Source organism: Mobula birostris, chromosome 2, assembly GCF_030028105.1.
Source record: "Mobula birostris isolate sMobBir1 chromosome 2, sMobBir1.hap1, whole genome shotgun sequence".
Lineage (NCBI taxonomy): Eukaryota > Metazoa > Chordata > Chondrichthyes > Myliobatiformes > Myliobatidae > Mobula > Mobula birostris.
The window spans coordinates 38,575,000-38,597,293 of NC_092371.1; the positions used below are offsets into that span (position 1 = coordinate 38,575,000).

A 22,294-nucleotide genomic window follows, 5' to 3' on the forward strand; every position below is an offset into this window, starting at 1 on the left:
ATGTCTTTGACCATTTCATTGTTGTGGGAATGCCAGCAGAGATCTGACTCCTCAACTGGGCTCCTGGTATAGATCCTGGGCAGTGCTTGTTCTAATAATGCTCCCATTTCTGGGATAAGATCCTGAACACTAAGTAAATTACTAATGTGGACTGTAGTATCAACACTACTTATCTCTGAAATCCTATAGGATGCCATGGTACATCAGCCTTGGCACCAGAATGACCAATAAAGTGTCGTGATTCATAATTAAAATGGAAGTTCATCTGATCATTTAAGGTTCACATTGTGGTGATGGCAGTGCTTAAAATCTGTTCCTAAAATTATTGCCTTCTACATTAGTTTTAATGATGTTAAGATTGTCCCAGTTGCAAAGGCAATGGTTTTTAACTTACAGAATTTATCCATTATGAACTGGCTAATCCATGATGATGGCTTGATACTATACGGTCCAGACACTTTTGTGTGGTAATAAAGAGGTAATGATGACTTAAACACATCTGGCCATACTTCTACCTGAGATACATCTAACTTTATAATCATAAAAAGAGAAATTGACAGTGACACTCCACAAAGTGAGAAACAGGAACAACACTTTGGGTTAATAAGCCTTCATCATAAATTCCTCATTGTTCTTGAGATTGGTACAATTGATATTAGAGTCATAGAGTCACATGGATATAGAGTATGGACACAGGCCCTTACACCCAACTTCTCCATGCTAACTGTGTTGACCACTGAGCAACTCCCATCATCCCACATTGGTCTATAGCCCTCAAAATATCCACTATTCATGTACTTATCTAGGGGGCTTTTAAATATTGCTAATATGTCAGCCTCACCAACTATTTCTAGTAGCTCATTTCAAAGAAGCACCACCCTTTGCATGAAGAAGCTGCTCTTGATGCCCTTCGTAAATCTCTTCCCTCAGATCTTTAATCTATGGCATCTTGTTTTTGGTACCCTCTCCCTAGGAAAAAGACCACATGCTTTCTCCCCATCTATGCCCCTCCCGATCTTATATATTTCTATCGGGATACCACTCGACCTCTTAGATTCCAAGCAATAGAGTCTTAGTCTATTCAACCATTTTTCATAAGTCAGGCCCCTATGTCCATGTGACATCCTGGTAAATCTTTTATGAATTCTTTCTAGTTTGATAACATTTTTCCTATAACAGGGTGACCAAAACTGTACACAATATTCCAGATGTGGACTCACTACTGTTTTCTGTAATTGCAACTTGACTTCCCAACCCTTGTTCTCAGTGCCCTGACTGATGAAAGTGAGAGAAACACACAAAACACTGGAGGAACTCAGCAAATCATGGATCATTTATGGAGGGAATAAACAGTTCACATTTTATGTCAAGACCTTTCATCAGTCTTGTGATTCCACTGCACACATCACAAATTCCACTTTATATGAGAATTTATGTTTCCAGGCATGATTTCCCTGGTATTCATATGGATACCTCCATCATGTCCCAAAGGAGATGATAAGAGATACAATTGGATTCAGATGCTTAGTCCATACATAGAATATCCTCACCGGTCCCCAGCAACAGGTCAAACAAGGTGTTGCCTGAGCCACATGTCACTGTGCTGAGCAGACACACGGATGTTAGCCAGCATCTGTCAGGCAATTCTACATGCTGATGATTGTAACCCCCTTTCATTGTACGTTTGTATTTACATTAAAAACTTTGTCCAAGTAAGACTGTGCTTTGTGCTAAGGGTAGGTGATCGTTTTGCTTATTGTAGGAATGATTGCCCATAATGGAACAAGCTGCTGCTGTGTCAATCCACAACATAAACCACTTGCTGTCGATCAGCTCTCCAAATTTAAATTCATCTTGTTTCCCCAACATAGCCACACATAGGCTAGGTGCTGCACAAATCAAATTCTATGTGGTCTGCAATAGTTTCAATGTTACCTTGGTCTTTGACAGGTACTGTAGCTTACTTACTTGGAAGGAAGATAGATCCATAGTGCCAAACAATCTCATCACTCCATCCCGCCTCTTCTTCCCTCTATCCCTACAGTATTTTTCTTTCTCATGCCAATCAACTCCCCTTGGAGCCCTGTCACTTGTTGTTGTTCAGGCGTTAAGTCGAGTCCGACTCTTCGTGGTCTTGTGGACTCCTGCACACCTAGCCTTCTTGTTGGAAGCTGCCTCTCTAAGATCTCCCAAGGTCATACACATTGTCTGAGTGATATTATCTATCCATCATAGCCTCTGTCATCCTCTCCTTCTTTTACCTTCTGTTTTACCTAACACGGGAGTCTTCTCATAATGTGGCCAAAATATCTGAGCTTTAGTCTCATAATCAAGCCTCCTAGTAAGCAGTCCGGCTGTATTTCTTCAAGTATTGACTTGTTGGATCATTTTGTTGTCCACTTACAAGCAGTAATTTAGAATGGTCATTTCACCCACTTGCATGACTTTGGAATATGTGAGGAAAGCAGAGCATCTGAGGGAAATCTATACAACCACAAGAACATGCAAACTCCACACAGACAGTATCCGAGATGAGAATTGAACCCGGGTTGCTGGAGCTGTGTGACAGCAGCACTAACTGTAAGTATGGCATAGGTTACTCTGGTCTTCTTTGTTGCCCTGTGTTTGTATTTACACCCTCTCGCTACATGCTTTCCATTCAGTACAAATAACATGTTATACAATTAAAGAAACAAGCCTTTGGTGCACGGCTGCTGTTTAGTTGATTGTGCAATCTGGTAAATGTGATCATGAAATCAACAATGCCTTCTCATTCTTGTTTTCATTTTACTTTCCCTGCAATAACTCGACAGATTTCTGTCTTGTGTGTCTGAAATAAAAAATAGCATCATAGGGAAGGAAGTATCTGTGGCAGAAATGGAGTGAGGAAAGAATTGTGAGTTTTACCAATTGCTTGAACTGTGTACAAGGAGGAATCATGGGATATGAGGATGAGGACTTACCATGATGTTCAACTCAGCCAGTAGTCACAGCCTTACCAACAGATGTCCCAGTAATTGCCATCACCATTTTCTCCATAGGGTATGGACATGCAGATGTAAATTTCCCCCTTTGGCTGCAGTTCTCAGCTATTTATCAGTGTATTCATCTATGTAGGAAGAACAAGGAAAGAGGTTCTGCTGACAGAATTTGAGCAGCTAGAAAAAAAGTAATAATCTCTGCTTTGTTACCTGAGTCACATGCATATTGGCACAAGGTTAATAAAACCAGAGAATTATTCTGGTAATTTTGTACCCCCTCCCCCTTCCCTCTTCTTCATTTTCTGACTCTGGCCCCCCTCTGATCCCTTCTTCTCACCCGCCTATCACTTCCTCTGGTGCCCCTCCACCTTACCTTTCACCTCTGATGCACTATACACCCCAGGAGACACCTTCTTTTGCAACCTTTTACCTTTTCCACCTATCACCTCCCAGATTCTTACTTCATCCCCCCTCCCCCATCATTTTATTCTGGCATCTTCCCCCTTCTTTTTCACACCTGGCGAATTGGCTCGGCCCAAAACATCAACTGTTTATCCATAGATGATTCCTCACCTGTGGAGTCTCCCCAACATTTTTGTTTGTATTGCTTTCGTACGGGAGAAGCTGCTGTGAATTTATGAGACATTGGCACCAGCACTGGCAAGGAGACAGCTGTTCTGATGGGGTGGGCTCCACCTGAAGCGTGCTGGGACAGGGTCCTGGCAAACCTTGCTGTGGATGGGGCTTTAAAGATAGGTGGAAGGGCAGGTGGTTTTGGGGAAGTACAGAGGCTAAGAAGGACTTAGACGGATTAGGAGAATGAGCAAAGAAATGGCAAATGGAATACAGTGTCAAGAAGTGTATGGTCATGCATTTTGGTAGAAGAAATGAAAGGGTTGACTATTTTCTAAATTGACAGAAAATACAAAAATACTAAGGCACAAGGAAGTCCTTCTGCAGGATTCCCAAAAGATTAATTTGCAGGTTGAGTTAGTGGTACAGTAAGAAAGGTAAATGCAATGTTAGCATTCATTTCAAGAGGGTGAGAATATGTATAAAAGCAAGGATGTAATGTTGAAACTTTAAAGCACTGGTGAGGCCTCACTTAGTGTATTGTGAGCAGGTTTGGGCCCATTATCTTAGAAAGGATGTGCTGAAACAGGAGAGGGTTCAAAGGAGGTTCACGAAAATGATTCCAGGATTGAATGGCCTGTCATATGAAGAGCGTCTGATGGCTCTGAGTCTGTATTCACAGAATTTAGAAGAATGACGGGTGATCTCAATGAAACTTATTGGAAAGGGAAAGCCCATAATAGAGTCAATGTGGAGAGGATGTTTCCTATAGTGGGAGAGTCTAAGATGGGTGGACGCAGTCTCAGAAAAGAGAGGTGCCCTTTTAGAACGGAGATGAGGAGGAATTTCGTTAGCCAGAGAGTGGTGAATCTGTGGAATTCTTTGCCACAGACAGCTGTGGAGGCCAAATCTTTACATACATTTAAGGCAGAGGTTGATAGATACTTGATTGGTCAGGGCATGAAGATCTACGGAAGGAGGCAAGAGATGGGGACTGAGAGGAAAAATTTGATCAGCTATGATGAAATGGCGGAGCAGACTTGATGGACCTAATGGCCTAATTCTGCTCCTATATCTTATGGTCTATGACCTTGAACTAAATAGTGTGGTGGGGGGGGGCAAATAATGTGGTTTAGGTTCAATGGCTGAAATAGTATGGATAAAGTAAAAGGGAAGAAGAGTGTAGGGGAATTTATTGAAGTCTCTAGAATAAAGAATTAAAAAAAGTTTAGAAATGGATAAGAATTTAACTTCAGGTAACATGAAGGCAAAATTGAAAAGAAGAGTGTTGAAAACAGAACTGCATGTGTTATATTTGAATGCATGCAATATATAAAATAAGGTAGATAATCTTGTAGCGCAATTAGAAATTGGCAGGTATGATGTTGTGAGCATCACAGAGTCATGGTTGAAAGAAGAACAAATTTGGAAGCTTAACACCAAGGATACATTGTATTGAAAAGGCAGGCAGGTGAGCAAAGGGGGCAGGATGGCTTTGTTGTTAAAAAATGAAATCAAATCCTTTGAAAGCGGTGACATAGATTCAGAAGATAAAGAATCCTTGTGGGTAGAGTTAAGAAACTGTAAGGTTAAAAAGACTCTGATGGGAGTTATGGGACTCAGAAACAAATTAAAACATGACACAGATAAGGCATGAAAAAAGGGAAATGTTACAATGGTCATTGGGATTTCAATATGTAGGTAGATTGGGAAAATTAGGTTGGTGCAAAAGAAAGAATTTTTAGAATGCCCATGAAAAGACTATTTCAAAGCAAGCTGACTAGGGAAAAGTCAAATCTGGATTGATTATTGTGTAACAAACCAGATTTAATTAGGGAGCTTAAGGTAAAGGAACCCTTAGGAGACAGTGATATAATATGATAGAATTCACCTGCACTTTGAGAAAGAAAAGCTAAAGTCAGATGTATTGGATGTATTAGTATTACAGTTGAGTAATGTTAACTATAGAGAGCTGGCCAAAGTTGATTAGAAGGGTGCACTAGCTGGAACAATGGTACAGCAGCAATGACAGGAGTTTTTGGGTGTAATTCAGGAGACATAGGATCAATTCATCCAAAAAAAGAAGTGTTCTAAAGGGAAGATGAAGCAACCATGGCTGACAAGGGAAGTCAAAGGCAGAATAAAAGCAATGGAAAGGACATATGATATTTCAAATATTTGTGGGAAGCAATAAGGAGTGTAAAGAGGAAATGTAAAGGTAAACTAGCCAATAATATAAAAGAGCATAATAAACATTTTTTCAGATGTACGGTATAAAGAGTATAAGAAAGGCAAGAGTGGATTTTGGACTGCTGGAAAATGACGGTTAGAGTTAGTAATGGGGAACAAAGAAATGACAGACAAACTGAATAAGTATTTTGTTTACTCTGGAAGATACCAGCAGGTTGCCAGAAATTTGAGGTTATCAGGGGCAAAAGTGAATGTTGTCATTATTACTAAGAAGAAGGTGCTTGGGAAGCTGAAAAGTCTGAAGGTCGATAAGTCACCTTGCCAGCCAGTGGTGTAGTGGCATCTGCACTGGACTTCAAGCCGAATGGTCCCGAGTTCGATTCCGGCTGGCTCCTTATATGTTTTCCATTTGTGTTGGGCTGAATGTCGAGCTAGCAACACAGCCTCTTAAAGAACATTCAACTGCTATGAAAATGGCAAAAAAAGCCATCCGATGTGCCACAGGGTGTGAAAAAGAACAACAAAATAAGTCACCTGCACCAGATGGACTGCACTCCAGGGTTCTGAAAGATATAGGTGGAGGAATTAGTAATGATTTTTCAAGAATCACTAGATTCTGGAATGATTACAGAAGAATGGAAAACTGCAAATGTCACTCCATTCATTTTAAGAAGGGAGAGAGGAACAAAGCAGGAAATTATTAGCCAGTTAGCCTGACTTCAGTTAGATGTTAAGATGTTAGATGTTCAGCAAGATGTTAAAGTCCATTATGAGGAGCCAAAGTCAGCATGGCTTCCGCAAGGGAAAAACTTACCTTACAAACCTTTTCAAATTTTTTGAGGTAATAGCAGACAGGATAGACAAAGAAGAGTCATTGGATGTTGTTCTTTTCCTGGTTTTCAGAAGACCTTTGACAAGGTGCTGCACATGAGACTACTAAACAAGCAAAGAACCAACAATATTCCAGGAAATATACTAGCATGGACCAAAGATTGGATGACTGGCAGAAGGTAGCAAGTGAGAATAAAGGTTCTGGTTGGCTGCTGGTGACTAGAGGTGTTCCACAGGGTTACATGTTGGAACTGCTTCTTTTCACATTGTACAGTATATCTATGATCTGGATGGCAGAATTAATGGCTTTATGGCCAGGTTTATGGATGATAAAAAGATAGGCAGATGGGCAAATTGTTTTGAGGAACCAGGGAGTCTGCAGAAGGACTTGAACAGATTATGAGAATGGGCAAAGAAGTGGCAGATGGAATACAGTGCAGGGTGACACAGTTTGGTAGAAGGAATGAAGGCATAGATTTTTTTTTTAAGCAGGGATAACATTCCGAAAACAGAGGTGCAAAAGGACCTGGGTGTCCTAGTGCAGAATTCCCTAAAGGTTAACTTGCAGGTTGAGTTGGTAGTAAGGAAGGCAGATGCAAAGTTAGCATTCATTTCTATAGGGCTAGACGTAATGCTGAGCTTTATAAGGAATTGGTCAGACTGCATTTAGAATATGGTGAGCAGTTTTGGCTCCCTTATCTAAGAAAGTACGTGCATTGGAGAGGATACAGAGGAAGTTGATTAGAATGATCCCAGGAATGAATGGACTAGTGTATGGGCCTGTACTCACTGGAGTTTAGAAGAATGTGGGATCTCACTGAAACCTATTGAATATCGAAAGGCCTCGATAGGGTGGACATGGGGTGGATGTTTCCTATTGTGGAGGAGTCTTGGACACTGCCTCAAAATAGAAGGACATTTCTTTAGGACAGAAATGGGGAGGAATTTTCTCAGCCAAAGGGTGGTGGATCTGTAGAATTCATTGCCACAGACAGCTGTGGAGTCCAAGTCAATGGGTATATTTAAAGTTGAAGTTGATAGGTTGTAAATTAGTGAGAGTTGTTGATCTAAAGATATGGTGAGAAGGCCAAAGAATGGGGTTAAGAGGGAAAATAAACCAGCCATAAATGAACTCCAGCAGGTTCAAAGGGCCAAATGGCCTAAATATGCTCCTTTATCTTATGGGCTTATAAAACCAGAAGACCTTAAGACCTACAGTTTTATGCTAGCCTCTTTTCCTCAAAGAGAGTGGGATTGCTGTGTGTGATTCTGGAATGCCCTAGATATTGTCCATCATCCAGTCACCAAAGGTGGTGTGTGTTCATAGACTCGACCATGAGATCATAAAGCAACACACCAGAGCGACAGGTTGTTTGGCCCACATTCTCTGTGCTGAACAAGATGCCAAATTAAACTCATCTCTTCAACCTGCACATGATCCATATCCCTCCATTCCCTGCATATTCATGTATCTATCTATAGTCCATTGAATGCCACTATTCTATCTACTTCCACTACCACAACTGGTAATCTATTCGTGGCACCTACCATCTTCTGTGTAGAAATCTTGCCCCACACATTCCTTAAACTTTCTCCACTCACCTGGAAGCTATATCCTCTAGTATTCAGCATTTCTACACTGAAGAAAAGATTCTGCCTGACTACCTTATCTATGCCTCTCATAACTATAAATTTCTGTCAAATCTCTCATTATCCTCCAATGCTCCAGAGAAAGTTATCCAATTTTATCAAATGTCTCCTTATACTGCAGCTGATACCATCTAATCCAGGCAACATACTGGTAAACCTCTTCTGCACCCTCTAGAGTAGGGGTTCCCAACCTGGGGTTCACAGCCCCCTTGCTTAATGGTATTGGACCATGGCTTAAAAAAGGTTGGGAATCATCCACTTTGTAAGGAATAATAGAAGAGCAGATTATTATTTAAATGGTGAAAGATTGCAGCATGTTGTTGTGCAGAGGGACTTGGGAGTGCTTGTTCATGAATCGCAAAAAGTTGGCTTGCAGGTACAACAGGTTATTAAGAAGGCAAACAGAATGTTGGCCTTCATTGCTAGAGGGATTGAATTCAAGAGCATGGAGGTCATGCTGCAACTATACAGAGTACTGGTGAGGCCACACCTGGAGTACTGTGTACAGATCTGGTCTCCATACTTGAGGAAGGATATACTGGCTTTGAGGCAGTGAAGAGGAAGTTCACCAGGTTGATTCCAGAAATGAAGAGGTTAACCTGTGAGGAGTGATTGAGTCGCCTAGGACTATACTCTCTGGAATTCAGAAGAATGAGAGGGGATCTTATAGAAACATACAAAATTTTGAAAGGGATAGATAAGATAGAAGTAGGAAAGTTGTTTCTGTTGGTAGGTGAGACTAGAACTAGAGGAATTGCCTCAAGATTCAGGGGAGAAGATTTAGGACGGAGATGAGGAGAAACTGTTTTTCCCAGAGAGTGGTGAATCTTTGGAATTCTCTGCCCAGGGAAGCAGTTGAGGCTTCTTCACTAAATATATTTAAGATACAATTAGATATATTTTTACATAGTAGGGGAATTAAGGGTTATGGGGAAAAGGCAGGTAAATCGAGCTGAGTTTACGGACAGATCAGCCATGATCTTATTGAATGGCAGGGCAGGTTGATGGGCCTGATGGCCTACTCCTGCTTCTATTTCTTATGTTCTTATATTCTTAATCCCTGCTCTACAGCCTTCGCATCCTTTATGTAATGGGCAACCTAAACTACATGCAATAATCCAAGTGCGACCAAGCCTAAGTTTTATATAACTGCATCAAAACTTCCTAATCAATGCCTGAGCAATGAATGGACATGCTATATGTCTTTTTGACCACTCAATCGGCTAGTATTCCCCCTTTCAGAGATAGAATGCTAGCATTATGTTGTGTTAATCTCTATAGTTTTTAGGTAAGATTCACTTGGTGAACACGTACAGCACTCCTCCAGTCACAGTTCATCTTCCCCTTAACGAACAGTATTGCCTGGATTATTCTGCTTCTCATGACAACATCATTGTGAGAGGCAGCATAGAGGAATGTGTTACCTGCATTCCACAGAATGGGCATAACCATGCAATTCTGAAAAAGTGCATGGAAGTTTCTTATGTTCCATAAGAACATTTATCCGTCAATCAACACCACTGAATAGAATTATTGGCTCATTGTCCTTTGTTGGACTTGGCCCTTACATATACTGTAGTATATAAGGAAACAGTATATGTTCCCACCCTACTGGCACTGGCTATTCTTCAAAAGTACATCCTTGGGGGTAAAGTGTTGTTAATCCTCCTGAGGTTGTGAAAAATGCCATGCAATTTTTCTTGAATTTAACTGTTCTTTCATGAATATAATTTTTATAAATATCACTATATTTGTGTGTCAGATTAAACTATTTGATTACTGATAAACTGGTTCAGGCAAGAAGTATGCTTATATGACCTATAATTTGGATGTAACTGAAGTGAAAAATCTGTAGTTTTGACTGACAAGATGCAATAACCATTGTGCCAATTATTTTTGGGAAGTTGTAAACAGGCATGGTTAGGCAGGTTTAGGGAAGTTTGCTGTGAATGATTTGTCAAATTTTGTTTCTGGGTGTGTTGGTATAATTGACAGGTCATATTAAACATGACTTGGAATGACATGTAATGAATAGATTGTGTATGGGTGGAAGGTATGTAGCAAAATACAATTGAAGGATAAACTCAAACTGAAACTTTTTTCTCATTGTGTGGGCACTGAACTAGCAATCTAGAAGTGTGGACTAAAAACCTTGTTCATATATGTTCATATACTAATATAGTAATTTGTAGCTTGACACATATGCAATCCACTGCTCACAGATGAAATATTCTCTCTATTTGATCCATTATTATGCTGCAATATCATACAATGCATTGTGTCATTTAATTGGTCTAAACATGTCACTGAATTTCTATGCAAGTCGAATAATTAAGCATGAAAGAAACATGGATGACTTAAGAAAAAGTGGACATAATCTCTCAAATGTAATTATAATTGTTAAAATGTAATTAGTAAATGAAATAAATTATGAAGCTGGCAATTAAGAGAAACTATTTGGATTGAAAGACTGCAAGTATTGCATATGGTTTTGACTATCAAGCTAGATTCAAGATAGAGATATGAGAGACCCCATTTGCTGGAACCTAGAGTCAAAAAAATAAAATGTTGTAACAACTCTACATGTACAGCAGCATCTGTATGGGCAAAATGATGGTTGACATTTCAAGTTGAGACCCTGCATTAGGACTCATACGTACCCTGATGCGGTATCTTGACAAAAAAATTTGTCTATCCCTCTGCATTACAGATGCTGCCTGACCTGCTGAGTTCTTCCAGCAGTTTGATTTTTGCTCCAGGTTCAAAATAGCCTTTGCATTTATATAAAGTTGGCTGACAGATGAAGAACATAGATCACAAGGGTAAAGTTGTAAGTTTTATTATTGGCAGAATACAGCAGCTAATAACCTACAGAGACATCTTGAGATAAGAAAGGGAGATTGATTATGACTGTTTGGAGACATGATGAGAACAGAATAATGATTGACAGGCTGCAGTTACATTAAGTCTAGGATATGACTAATTATGATTTGTGACAGAAAATTGATGGAGTTTCATAGCTGCAGATTGATAGAATCAAATTTAGATGTCTTTTTTTGGATGAAGATGATAATGCAAAAAGTAGAACGAATGTTAAAATGGGGTATTTCTGATTACAGTTGACAGAGTACAGATGGACAAAGAGTGAGATGTGTAATATTAAGCTGAAAGGGAGTATAAACTAAACGTGGGGTGGATATCATAATGTAGAAATAAAATTGTATCACTAAATTGTGTAAATATACAGGTATCTTCTATCTCTTCGATGTAGATTGATTATTTTTCCTTTTGTTAATTCTGAATTTCCCATGGACTCATGGGCTGAATTCCAACTTCATGTCACAATTGGAGCAAAGGGATGGTATAGTTCCAGTGGATGTTATATCCCATTTTTTTTGCCCCATTAGCAAGTCATTTTTCAACCAATTATTCTGAGTGAGAGTGAGGCCAATGTATTCGTATCAATTTTGTTCTGTTATTGAAAGAAGCATTGAAAGAACATCTGGAGTTACATACATAACACACAAGCAAAAATAGAAATTGGATTCTAGATGTTTCAATGTTTAGTAGTTCATCATTAGATGCCTTCTGAGACTTGTAATGGTCAGCAAGGTAATCGTAATTCTTGTTCCTGGGAGGATGAGGCCAGCCTACAGCATAAAGGAGTTATGGGGGGAAGTTAACATCGATGTGAGCAACAGGATTATTGTTCCCCACAATTATATCCATTGCTGTAGCAGCTTGTATCTTTGTTAGGTCATGGAAGGTAAGAACAGTGGTACAGTCATTTGCATCATGATGTAAGCTTCAAGGAGAATTGCAGAATGCAGTTCACAAATTGTCACCTCCAAAAATCTGAAAGCTGAACTGCAAAGTTCATATCTTTGGTATCAATTGGAAAAGAAAGCTTCCCATGATTTTCTAAAGAGGCTTTCAGCACAACTTCTGTGAAAAAACACTATTCAAGCAATCACTCATGAAAGCATTGTGAGGCTGCAATATTTTTGTTTCAATTTTCCTTTCAAGTCTCTAGACCCCATCCAACATCATTGTGCTCTCACATTGGTTCATTGGTTTCTGGGAAGTTGAGAAAGTCTTGTACATGCAAATAAAGTTTGAAACTCCTGTTAATACTATTGTCAATGAAAATTTACAATATTTAAATTGTAAACTTTTTTCTCTAAAGAGGGTTCCCTCAAACAGCCTCCCGGGTTAAATGCAGACACTGGGGGGCTAGCATTTACTCCCCATTAGCTTGCAATCCTACTTAATTACTGAGGCTAAAATTACCGCCAGCATTTTAAACAACTAACTTCCTCTCATTGTAGACATATTAATGTTGTCAAGCACCTTATATCATTACATTCTATGTGGTTGTCAGTGATCATAGAGGTCATTGTTTAATGAAGTACAAAACTGATTGAATCAGTTTTCAAGCATTGGGCTAAAGCAGCATTAAAGAAGCCAATAGACAAAAGAGCTACTAAATACATATTAGTTAAAAATAAAATTTAATTGCAGTGTGGACTATAAAGGGAAAATATTAATGGCTAAAATGATAACAATTAACAATCTAACCTTTATAAAATTTCAGCATAACAAATCTCCAAATAAAATTTAAAATGGCGTGTTGAGGTATGTTTTAGGTTAAGAGATGCTTGAAATATGGATGATCATTAGCCCCCATAACAAATATAAAATTCTGATGAATAGTCTAAATATAAGATTGCAATACAAACTTAAACTTAGATTTAACTGTATTAATTTTTGATTATGTGTTTTCTTTGATTTTAATGGATAATATACTTGAACACACAAAATGTCGTACTACTAAAACATTGTTATTATTGCGCATAAACATACTATGACCCTACAATTTTGCAGGTACTAAAAAGAAAATGATTTTATTTAATATACAAAAACTGGATGATGGGGAATGAAATACAAACATGGATATTGTAGGATTAATGAGTGCAGGAGAGGCACAAAATCAATTTGGTACCATACAAAGATGTATAATTTACCTTTGATATTATCCTTTTCACGTTAATTGTTTGTTGAAGTTGGAAGTTAATATCTATTCACATTGGCTATACATGGTAGACCCATCTGGCTACTTGTCAGGAATCAGCAGTTGGATTACTACACCTTATTAACAGTTGAAACAATTAGATTATAAAATTGATGAATGCCATTTGTTAAGGTTTAGTTGAAAAGATGAGACAGTATCAGCAGAAAGTTGGTTCATTCACTTAGGAAAGTTAAAGCTGTGCACAACCACCACATGCAAATATGTCGGGCGCATTGTGGAGAGGAATAAAAATTCAATTTTCCTTTTCCTTAGTGGAGAATTTGTGATGTTAAAACTGATAAAGGTAGCCTTAAGATGTCTGTAAATATGTTTTATATAATGAGGTTAGAATGACAGGCACATTTGATTTTAATTTAGAGTCAAAGTGAAAATAGAGATGGATTATTAAATTTTCATTAATAGACTGATCATAAAGTGGAAATTAGAAGTATTGTCTATGAACATACTTCATTAGAGTGTGACTTGATGTCGAGATCATTTTTTTCATTACCTGTGTGCAGCCATTATGCTGTGTCCTAATGGCATAACTTAATCATGAGGAATACCACATTACTACAAGGACTGCACTTTGAATGATCTTGACAGATGGGGTTTACTGTATGTGAACATAATTGACAGAGTTAAAGTTGAAAGAAGGAATGACAGATTGGGTTCAAGGTGGAATTGGAAAATAATTATGATTGACAGATTTGACTTGCAGGCAGAATTATGAATATTTTTCATAGATTGGGGTTCAGGGTATTTGAGGTCCTAAATTATGATCATCAGATTTGGACGTTTGGGGAATATTTCATGATAATCTACTTACTATCAGTTTTAAGAGGAAAACTGAATATTGAGGTGGGGTAATAAATTGCAATTACATATTTCAGGAAGAAGTTCAGAGAGGAAACCGGTATGACAATCAAATAGATTGTTTAAGGGTCCGCTAAAAGACTGAAGTAATATAATTAGGAAAGCATGGTTTCCTTTCTAACTGGAATGATGTCATTCTGATGGAAAATATGGATTACCAAGAGCCTTAAATAAAAATTATCTAAGTAGATATTTTGGGGTTCAGGATATTTCAGGACTCTTGTCATAGTTCCATTCAGTGCTGTATTTTCATTCTCGCCGGGTTGGAGCCTGAGATAGGAATTGTGTAATTACAACGTCAAATTGTTGAGTATACGACACCATAATAAACGTTAACAGTGGCAGATCGTGCAGAATGCAGGGGAGATCATACTGCGGGATAGTTTAGTGTGGTATGGGTGAGAGGTTTTATTCATTTAAGTTGGTTAAGGGTGTATATACACGATTGACGGAGTACATTGGGCTGGGACTTACATAGTTTCTGCTGCTCTATTACACGAATCAGGCTCGCGGTCATTCAATTGACATAACAGAGGTTAACCCATGGTCGGTGGTTTTGCTTGCTGGTTTACTTGATTAGATTACATGCCTTTGATGGTTTCCTAATCATTCAGGATCCGATCGGTGCAGCCTGCCAGTGAGTTTAGCTAATCGAAGAGGGTTGGAAATGTCAGTGATCAGAGATTTCTGTGATCCATTGCCGCCCAGGGACAGATAGCACTGACAAAACCAGCTTCTCCTGAAGTTCTTATTAAGCTCGCAAGTCTCTTGGATTTCAATATAAACAAGGGATAGAAATCATTTGATTGTTAACCATCAAGGAAAACAGCCGAAATTCAGCAACTGACTCTTCCATACAAACCAGTGAATTATTGCGGTGCGTTGCTTTTCTGGGATGTGGTAATTGGTAAGTACTGACCCATTCCTCTCATCCGTCAGTCTTAGATCATATCAGTAACACTGCTCACGAAAGCCACATTGATACAAAATAAAACTACGCTACTTTAGTGGAGCGATTACGCTGAGTAAATTTTTAGATAACATATTTGGTTAGTTCATACTAAACCGCACTGGTTAATCATTTAATGAATATGATTTCTTTTGTGATTTTTAAAATTTGGTTACAAATATATCTTCTCTTTCAATGGAATGCTGAATGACTTTTACTTTCTTGATTAAGAATTACAAATAAACAATTTCAAACGTCGTCATAAACGCTGGTGTAGTTTTGCAGAGCAAAATTGGTTTTGCTCAACTTTCCCAATTCCAGATTAAACTCAACCTTGCGCAAACTGTGTTTTGGAATTAGTAGATTTCAAACTTCACTCTGATCTGATCTTAACCTGACATGAACATATATTTCGCTGCTGTGCTTCTTGCATATTATCGAGTGCGTTATAGTTGAACTGGATTATTTAGTAATGCAGGATTCTGAACCGAGTTCCGTTAGCTCCATCCCTGTGTCTCTTTTACACAGCGTTAATAGTGGCTCCGTGGCAAAGGTGATTATACTTGCATACTAATCTTACTGTGTAAATTTAATTCGCCTTTTATTTGACATGGATTATAAAACAAGTACAATTAACATTTTGCGTTTTAATATCGACATTTCTGAACATATTTAAGTATATACATAATGCCTACAGATTTCATGCCACGAATTGGCTTCTATTGATTTAATACATATCGCATATATGTTATTTATGCCTCCAGTCTCCTCAGTTTTCAACATATGTGATTAACATATTACAAAGCAAAACAAACTAATCATTTTAAAACTTAACTGGGAACAATTCATTTGTAGCATTTATGAAAAAAAATACTCCCCAGGGCTACATGACGTTTTTCTGTTTGCATACCTGATTTATATATATCGCTGTAATATATGTCCAAGTCAGATTTGAGAAATCCGGGGGAAATATTGGTACCTTTCGTATACTTGTGTGCACATCCACATATAACTAATATTAATGTGGGGCAAGTCTAGTAGTTTTGTTTACCAACATTGAGGAAGCATATTAAAGCAAATTGTGTGTGTGTGTGTGTGTGTGTGTGTGTGTGTGTGTGTGTGTGTGTATGGGGTGGGGGGGGGTATGTGTAACGTCGGTAACTGCAGCTGAAGGTTACGCGCGAATGTTTATCTTCTTTCCTGTAGAAATATTCCCCGAGCAGCGTGAACAGGATATTTGCCGAATTAGCTTTCATTCTTTTTCAAAAAAGTTACCTGAAAATATCTTTACAAGAATTTATTTTTGCTTCAGATTGGAAGAGTTGCAAAAGTTTAAAAGAGAATTTTTTTTGGAGAATACTTTTAAATGATGTTTTTTTTGCATGGTTATATGCGTGTGTGCGCATAATAGGTGTTCGGCTAATGCTTGGACCGCATAGAATTAATAATTTTGTCATTGTGTAATAACATTGTTTTATTGCCGTTAACAAATGCCTAGCCCTTGTTATTGATAGCTTTCTCTTCTGCTTTCATTTTTCACCGCTCCAGATGCTGTCAAATGCAAGGATGAGGCTGCTATAGATTGCATTTGACTTTGCCAGCAGGAGGAGCAGGAGGAGGAGGAGATCGATGCTTGCTTCTATCGCTTACCCGTGTCTGTGCGAGTGTGACTGAGCCCCAGTCCCTCCGGAAAAAAAAACTGCCAGCCACCGAACGACGGAGAGCTGCAGCAGCTCCGCTCCGCCACTGATCAGCACCCCACTCGGGGAGACGGGAGAGGGGCGCGGAGTGAGAGGCAGCGCCGGCAGCTTGTGATCATCAGCCTTTGGGAGGGGGGGTTGGCGGGCGTCCCTGTACAGATTCAGCGACCAACTCCCCCCGATAGACACATCCATGCAAAAAATATATTTCATATATAACATGCATTATATTGTATAGAAAAGAGCTACACGCATTAAGTTACACTCACGCGCGCACACACACACACACAAATACACACCCCGAGATCGGGGACGAGCCTCCAGCGAGCACCCACCCCCGCCCCCTCAACCCCCTCCCCGCAGCACCTCTCACACACCTGAAGAAAAGTCAACTTGAAACTCTCACAGCATGCCGCGGAGGAAGCAGCAAGCACCCAAGCGGGCAGCAGGTAAACAAGCAACTTCTATATCCTACCTCTGCCTAGACATTCACTAATTATTATTCATCAGTCTTATATAAATGGAAATGACCTAGCAAAATATGTTTTGTTTCACGGATCTTGTGCGTGTCTTCAAAGACTTCTGTTGTTTGAAGTTTTTGTTGTATGCTTGTGCATTCTTTTAATGGGCTGGGGAGTGATCTAACTGTAGTTTGGGCAAAGAGAGCTCTTCCGCTGGTCCAGCGCGGTGTAACCCGCTTTATTTTGTTACCCCCCCTGTCAGTCAAGCAGAATTTCGTCTGTAAAAAAAAATGGATGTGTTGCAATATTTTGCTGTAATCTGATACAGTGTTTTGTAGTGCAGCGGATTTGAACTGACGCGGCTAAAATCGACAAACTAAACTCGGTTTAAGGTTTGTGAGGCCGGCAAAGTAACAAGGAGAATTTTAAAAAACGTTAAAATTGTTGTTTAAGAGCATGCATGCACTTTGCAAATCTGTAGAAGGGGGGAGGCTGAAAGCGACGCGAGCTGCTCTAACTTTGTGCCTGCGCCCATTGTAGCTGAGCTCTCCGAGCGCTCCAAAGACCCACAGTTTAGGCAAATAGGAATCTAATCTGTGAAATAAATTGTCTGTTTAAACCCTCTTTTCCCCCTCCTGAGAGTTGTGATATTTGGTCTGGGGCACTGAAATAAAAGTCCATTTTTCATCTGCCGGATCCACCCACTTAACTGGTCTTAGAGTCGATTGCCATCTTTGATTTGACGGGTGATTGATCACCTGTCATCTGGCAGGCTTTGATCTATTCATTCTCGATAAATATCAATAAATCACTCACTATGGCAACGCATGTGCTAGTGACGTAACGCCTGCCCCTGTCATTTCCTTGCCCAGACATGCACAATAATTTTGTTTAGTTTTTTTAATGTGAGTGTTTTTCTTCATTTCCTTTCCTTTAAGGAGAGTAAGATGAATACATTATGAAGAAATCTTAGCTATTAGTTTACACGCTTTCAACTTGCATGGCTGTAATCTGGTAAATGTGTCACAGCTATAGAAATAACCCTCCAGAAGACTTTCTTCATTGTTGAGGTAATTGTCTCTCCCTTGACAGGCACATTCATCAGTGGCTTAATGGTCAATCAAAAGTTGGCAGGCTGAGTGTTTTCATTCTTTCCTATACACTACATTAGGCATACTTAATCAAAATGTCTCTGTGTAATGGCTGTGAAGAGTTCATGACTGAGTGATCTGTTGTCTGCACAGATAGAAAATTAACAGCTCAGTGCTGGAAGATGTGAGCTTGCAGATAAACAAATCGTGCATTAATATTTCATCTTTGAGACCTCGATGTGCTATCAGCAGCATATTCTTGGCTGTTCTTCTTCCTGATGGTTTCACAGCTGTAACTCATTTCACTGATGACTTTACTGGGGTTACCAAGAGTGACGACAAATTGATTACCTGGCAATGCAGGAAGGGGTGAAGAGATGTGGGTTGACAGATGTGATATAATAAGTTCAACGATGTATGATAGGAAACAGGGGGGTGGGGTAAGAATGAAAGCTATTGAGTAGCATTCATAAAGAAAACTTTGACCAAAGTTGCAATGTTTTAAAATAAACTTATTTAAATATATGTTAGCTTTCAATATTCCTGTCATTACTTAAACTTGACATGACTGTCAACTAGGGAATTCAAAATTGACTGATAACAATATGTTTTATAATTTGAAAGTATGATGAGGTTAAAAGTGCAGGAACACCACTTGGTGAGATCCACCAGTTTATGTGGTGTCAAGTATGCCTGTCTTAGATTGTCTGCTAGTTAACTGTGATCTTAATGTAATACTGCAGAAGTCAAACAAAACTAAAATCCTTCACAAAATAAATCTACTCATAAGTTCAAGAACAAAAGCATTATTAAATATTTTCTTTCTGAAGGTAGTCTCCAAATTTGATTTGGTTTCAATTTTGTTTTAGAACGATATCTCACATGATTTATTTTAAGTGGGGTCTCTACTCAAATATTTAATGCTTTAATAGCTCAGATATTTGCATGATATTTACAGTATTTACTTTGATATCCTATTGATGTGGATGGTAATTGTTAGAAAACATTTAGTGATGTATAGAGTATATTGATGGAATGAAGATCTGCAAAGAAATGAAAGCATTTTCAGGGACAGTCTAAAAATTCATCATAAAATTTATGTGCTAGACTTTTAAATAATTTTGCATTGCATTAAAAAAGATGTTACTAAAGTAAACTAGGTTCTGTTTGACTGTGCTTAAAAGATTATACCTTCAGTTGTGCTTTGTCTCTTCAGTATTTCTATGATAATTGCTTGTTTTAGGTTTGCTGTTCTTTTGAACTCTATTAAAAGCAGTCTGACTTGGTCTTTGTCCTACACCAGATCTGCATAGATATCACAACATTCCAAAGTGTCTGAATTCATACCTCAAAATTTTTCAAAGTCACACAGCACAGATTGGCCATAAAACTCAGGGTAAATTGTTGCACTCATTTCATCTCCTGTTGTAAAGGCCAAACTTGGTAGTGCCTTTTGCATCATCTTGATTTACCTTATTGCTCCTTTCTTCTTCAATACCAATATTTAACAAACCTGGGACTTGATGTTTCACACCTCAAGTAAATCATTCATTTCAGAGGGATGGAGATATATATGTATATATTGAACTAACCCTAAGAATAACCTGTGAACAAGAGTACTTTTGGCTTTGAATTCACTCTCCTTAGATCACATATATTCAAAGTATTAGTGGAAATATTTTAGAATTAGTTTGGAACCTTTACTGCTTGGAGATAACTGGGAAGGTTAATCACTTTTTTAAGTATTATTTTTGTATTGATCTATATTCTAGAATAATTTGATCAATAAATATGGCTTATTGTGTTAAAATACAAGTGTTACTGCTAACTAATAGGTATCACTGTGTGGAAGCCTTCCCCAATACTAAGTAGTTCTGAATCATTTCTAATTGGCTCTTAAAGATTAATTTCTGAATTTGATTATCTTTCACAGTCTCACTAGGTGAATCTTTTTTGAAGTTCAGAATCTTGCAGCAGCAGTTGTGTAATGTCTTCATGTGTAGAGCTCTTGTATTCTAGCCTGTAACGCTGACATTTGGAGTGAGGTTTAACTTCTTCAAGACTGTAGTGGATTTGTCACGTTGCGATATGGAGTCATGTAAGAATCATTTTGCAGGTCCATCAGTAGTAATGAATTCTGGATGGAATAATCATATTAAAAAATGAAAAAAGTGCAAATATTGGAAAAATGTTGCAATAAAAAAGAAAATATTGGTAGTCCATACCAGGCTCTGCATCATCTCTGAAAAGGCAGGTTAAGTTTTATGGTGTTAGAACTTTTCATGATCCATAATAATGTGAGTTTTCTCATTTCAAAGCCTGATAAACTTGCATTAGATTACAATCATTTTCTACTTTTTTCCAGGAGAGGAAGTGTTCATTGTAAAATTACAAGAACGTGTGTTGTGCTTTGTAAACCTTGATGCTTTCCAGCCAACATTTTCATGGTGGACCATGCTGCAACAATTTGTGATGACAAGTGGCTTATTCACTAAACAGGAATTAACTGTAATAATTACAGTTGTTCGTTAGCTCCACATGAAGTAATTATAGATTAATGAACACCTGTGTCCGGAAGGGTAGAACAGACTTAAATTCTTGCTTTGAACATTCCTACTAATTGTACCAGTGAAATATAACAAAGAGGAATGGTACTATAGAAGAAAGGTTTGTTGATTGTAACATCTGTTTTAGAGTCATAGAGTAATACAGTATGGAAATAGGCCCTTTAGCCCATAATACTCCAAGTGCGACCTCACCAACAACTTGTATGACAACAACAGTGTCCCTACTCCTAAATTCAGTGCCCTTACTGATAAAGACTAGCATGCTAAATGTGACCTTCTACTTGTACAGCTGCTTTCAGCAAACGATGCTCTTATACTGCCAGGATCCTCTGTTCAACAACACTCATTAGTTTTCAATCTCTTGAGTTTGCTTTAAAATGAGCTTAATTCTATGGTAGTCCAATATTTGGAAAAATCTGTAATGTTGCCTCCCGATAACATTGAATTATTACATTCCTTATTTTTTTTAAGTTAATATCAGCCAACAGTGACAATGAAAGCTCCTAGTTGTCCTCAAATCCATTTGGGTACACTAATGTCCTTTGAGAAGGAAATCTGCTTTTATTCTGCTGTTCAGTTTTGTGAATCCAGATTCACAGCCTTATCACTGTCTTTTAGCTGTTCACGAAAATGAGCCAGTGGCCCACACTTTGGTTTGGAAATGTGACAAAAAGTAGTAATAAAACTAGATAGATAACTGGACATGGACACTTGAAATGGCATCGGGTCTACAGACATTGCAAAGTCAGAAGAGATGTAGCACAGACAAGTCAAGCAGTAGCATGACATACTACTGTTTATAGATTTGTACAGTCAGCCAACAGCCTTTATTATAGGTGTGTATGCCTATTTCCATTGGCAAGACAGACATAGCTACCAATTTTTGTGTGACTGATTGAGGGGGGTATGGTGGTGTTGCAATGTGGTCTTTGGAACCCTTAACATTTTTATTCCGGCTCTATGAAGTCTCAGTAAATCAGCTAAAACCAAACATGGGCAAAGAAAATTAAGACATTACCAACAACCATCCTCCCTCACCGATTTTCCACCACTGAGGGAAAACAGGGATCAGTGAGGCAGTGATGGAATATGCTTAGGTATTGGGACTTATAGTTCATCTAAGTGTGGTTTGCCAGCATTGCCTTTAAGTGAGCCAGCTAAGTCCTGGAAGACAAAGGTGCTTGATAGCAAGAGGGAAGTACTTATAATCTTGTCTTTATTCAACCACGTATCAGATATGGACCTGATCCTGATGGTATTACTGAGAGAGTTCCCTTGCACAGACTCATTTAGAGATGAACTTCCTTATTCACACCGAAGACCCATTACATCTTGATGTGTACACTACTATTGC

The 22,294-nt window shown here is 38.5% G+C and overlaps 1 protein-coding gene across 2 annotated transcripts in view; it reads left to right on the forward strand.

The window, feature by feature from the left end:
* The first annotated feature begins 16,777 nt into the window (after positions 1 to 16,777).
* The window catches only part of tshz2 (teashirt zinc finger homeobox 2), a 553,028-nt gene continuing 547,511 nt past the window's right edge, over positions 16,778 to 22,294 (forward strand). For both annotated transcript variants that reach the window (XM_072239784.1, XM_072239791.1), the window contains exon 1: positions 16,778 to 17,270. In XM_072239784.1, coding sequence (XP_072095885.1) covers positions 17,231 to 17,270 — 40 coding nt within the window. In that variant the 5' untranslated portion in view covers positions 16,778 to 17,230. The remainder of the gene's footprint in view (positions 17,271 to 22,294) is intronic.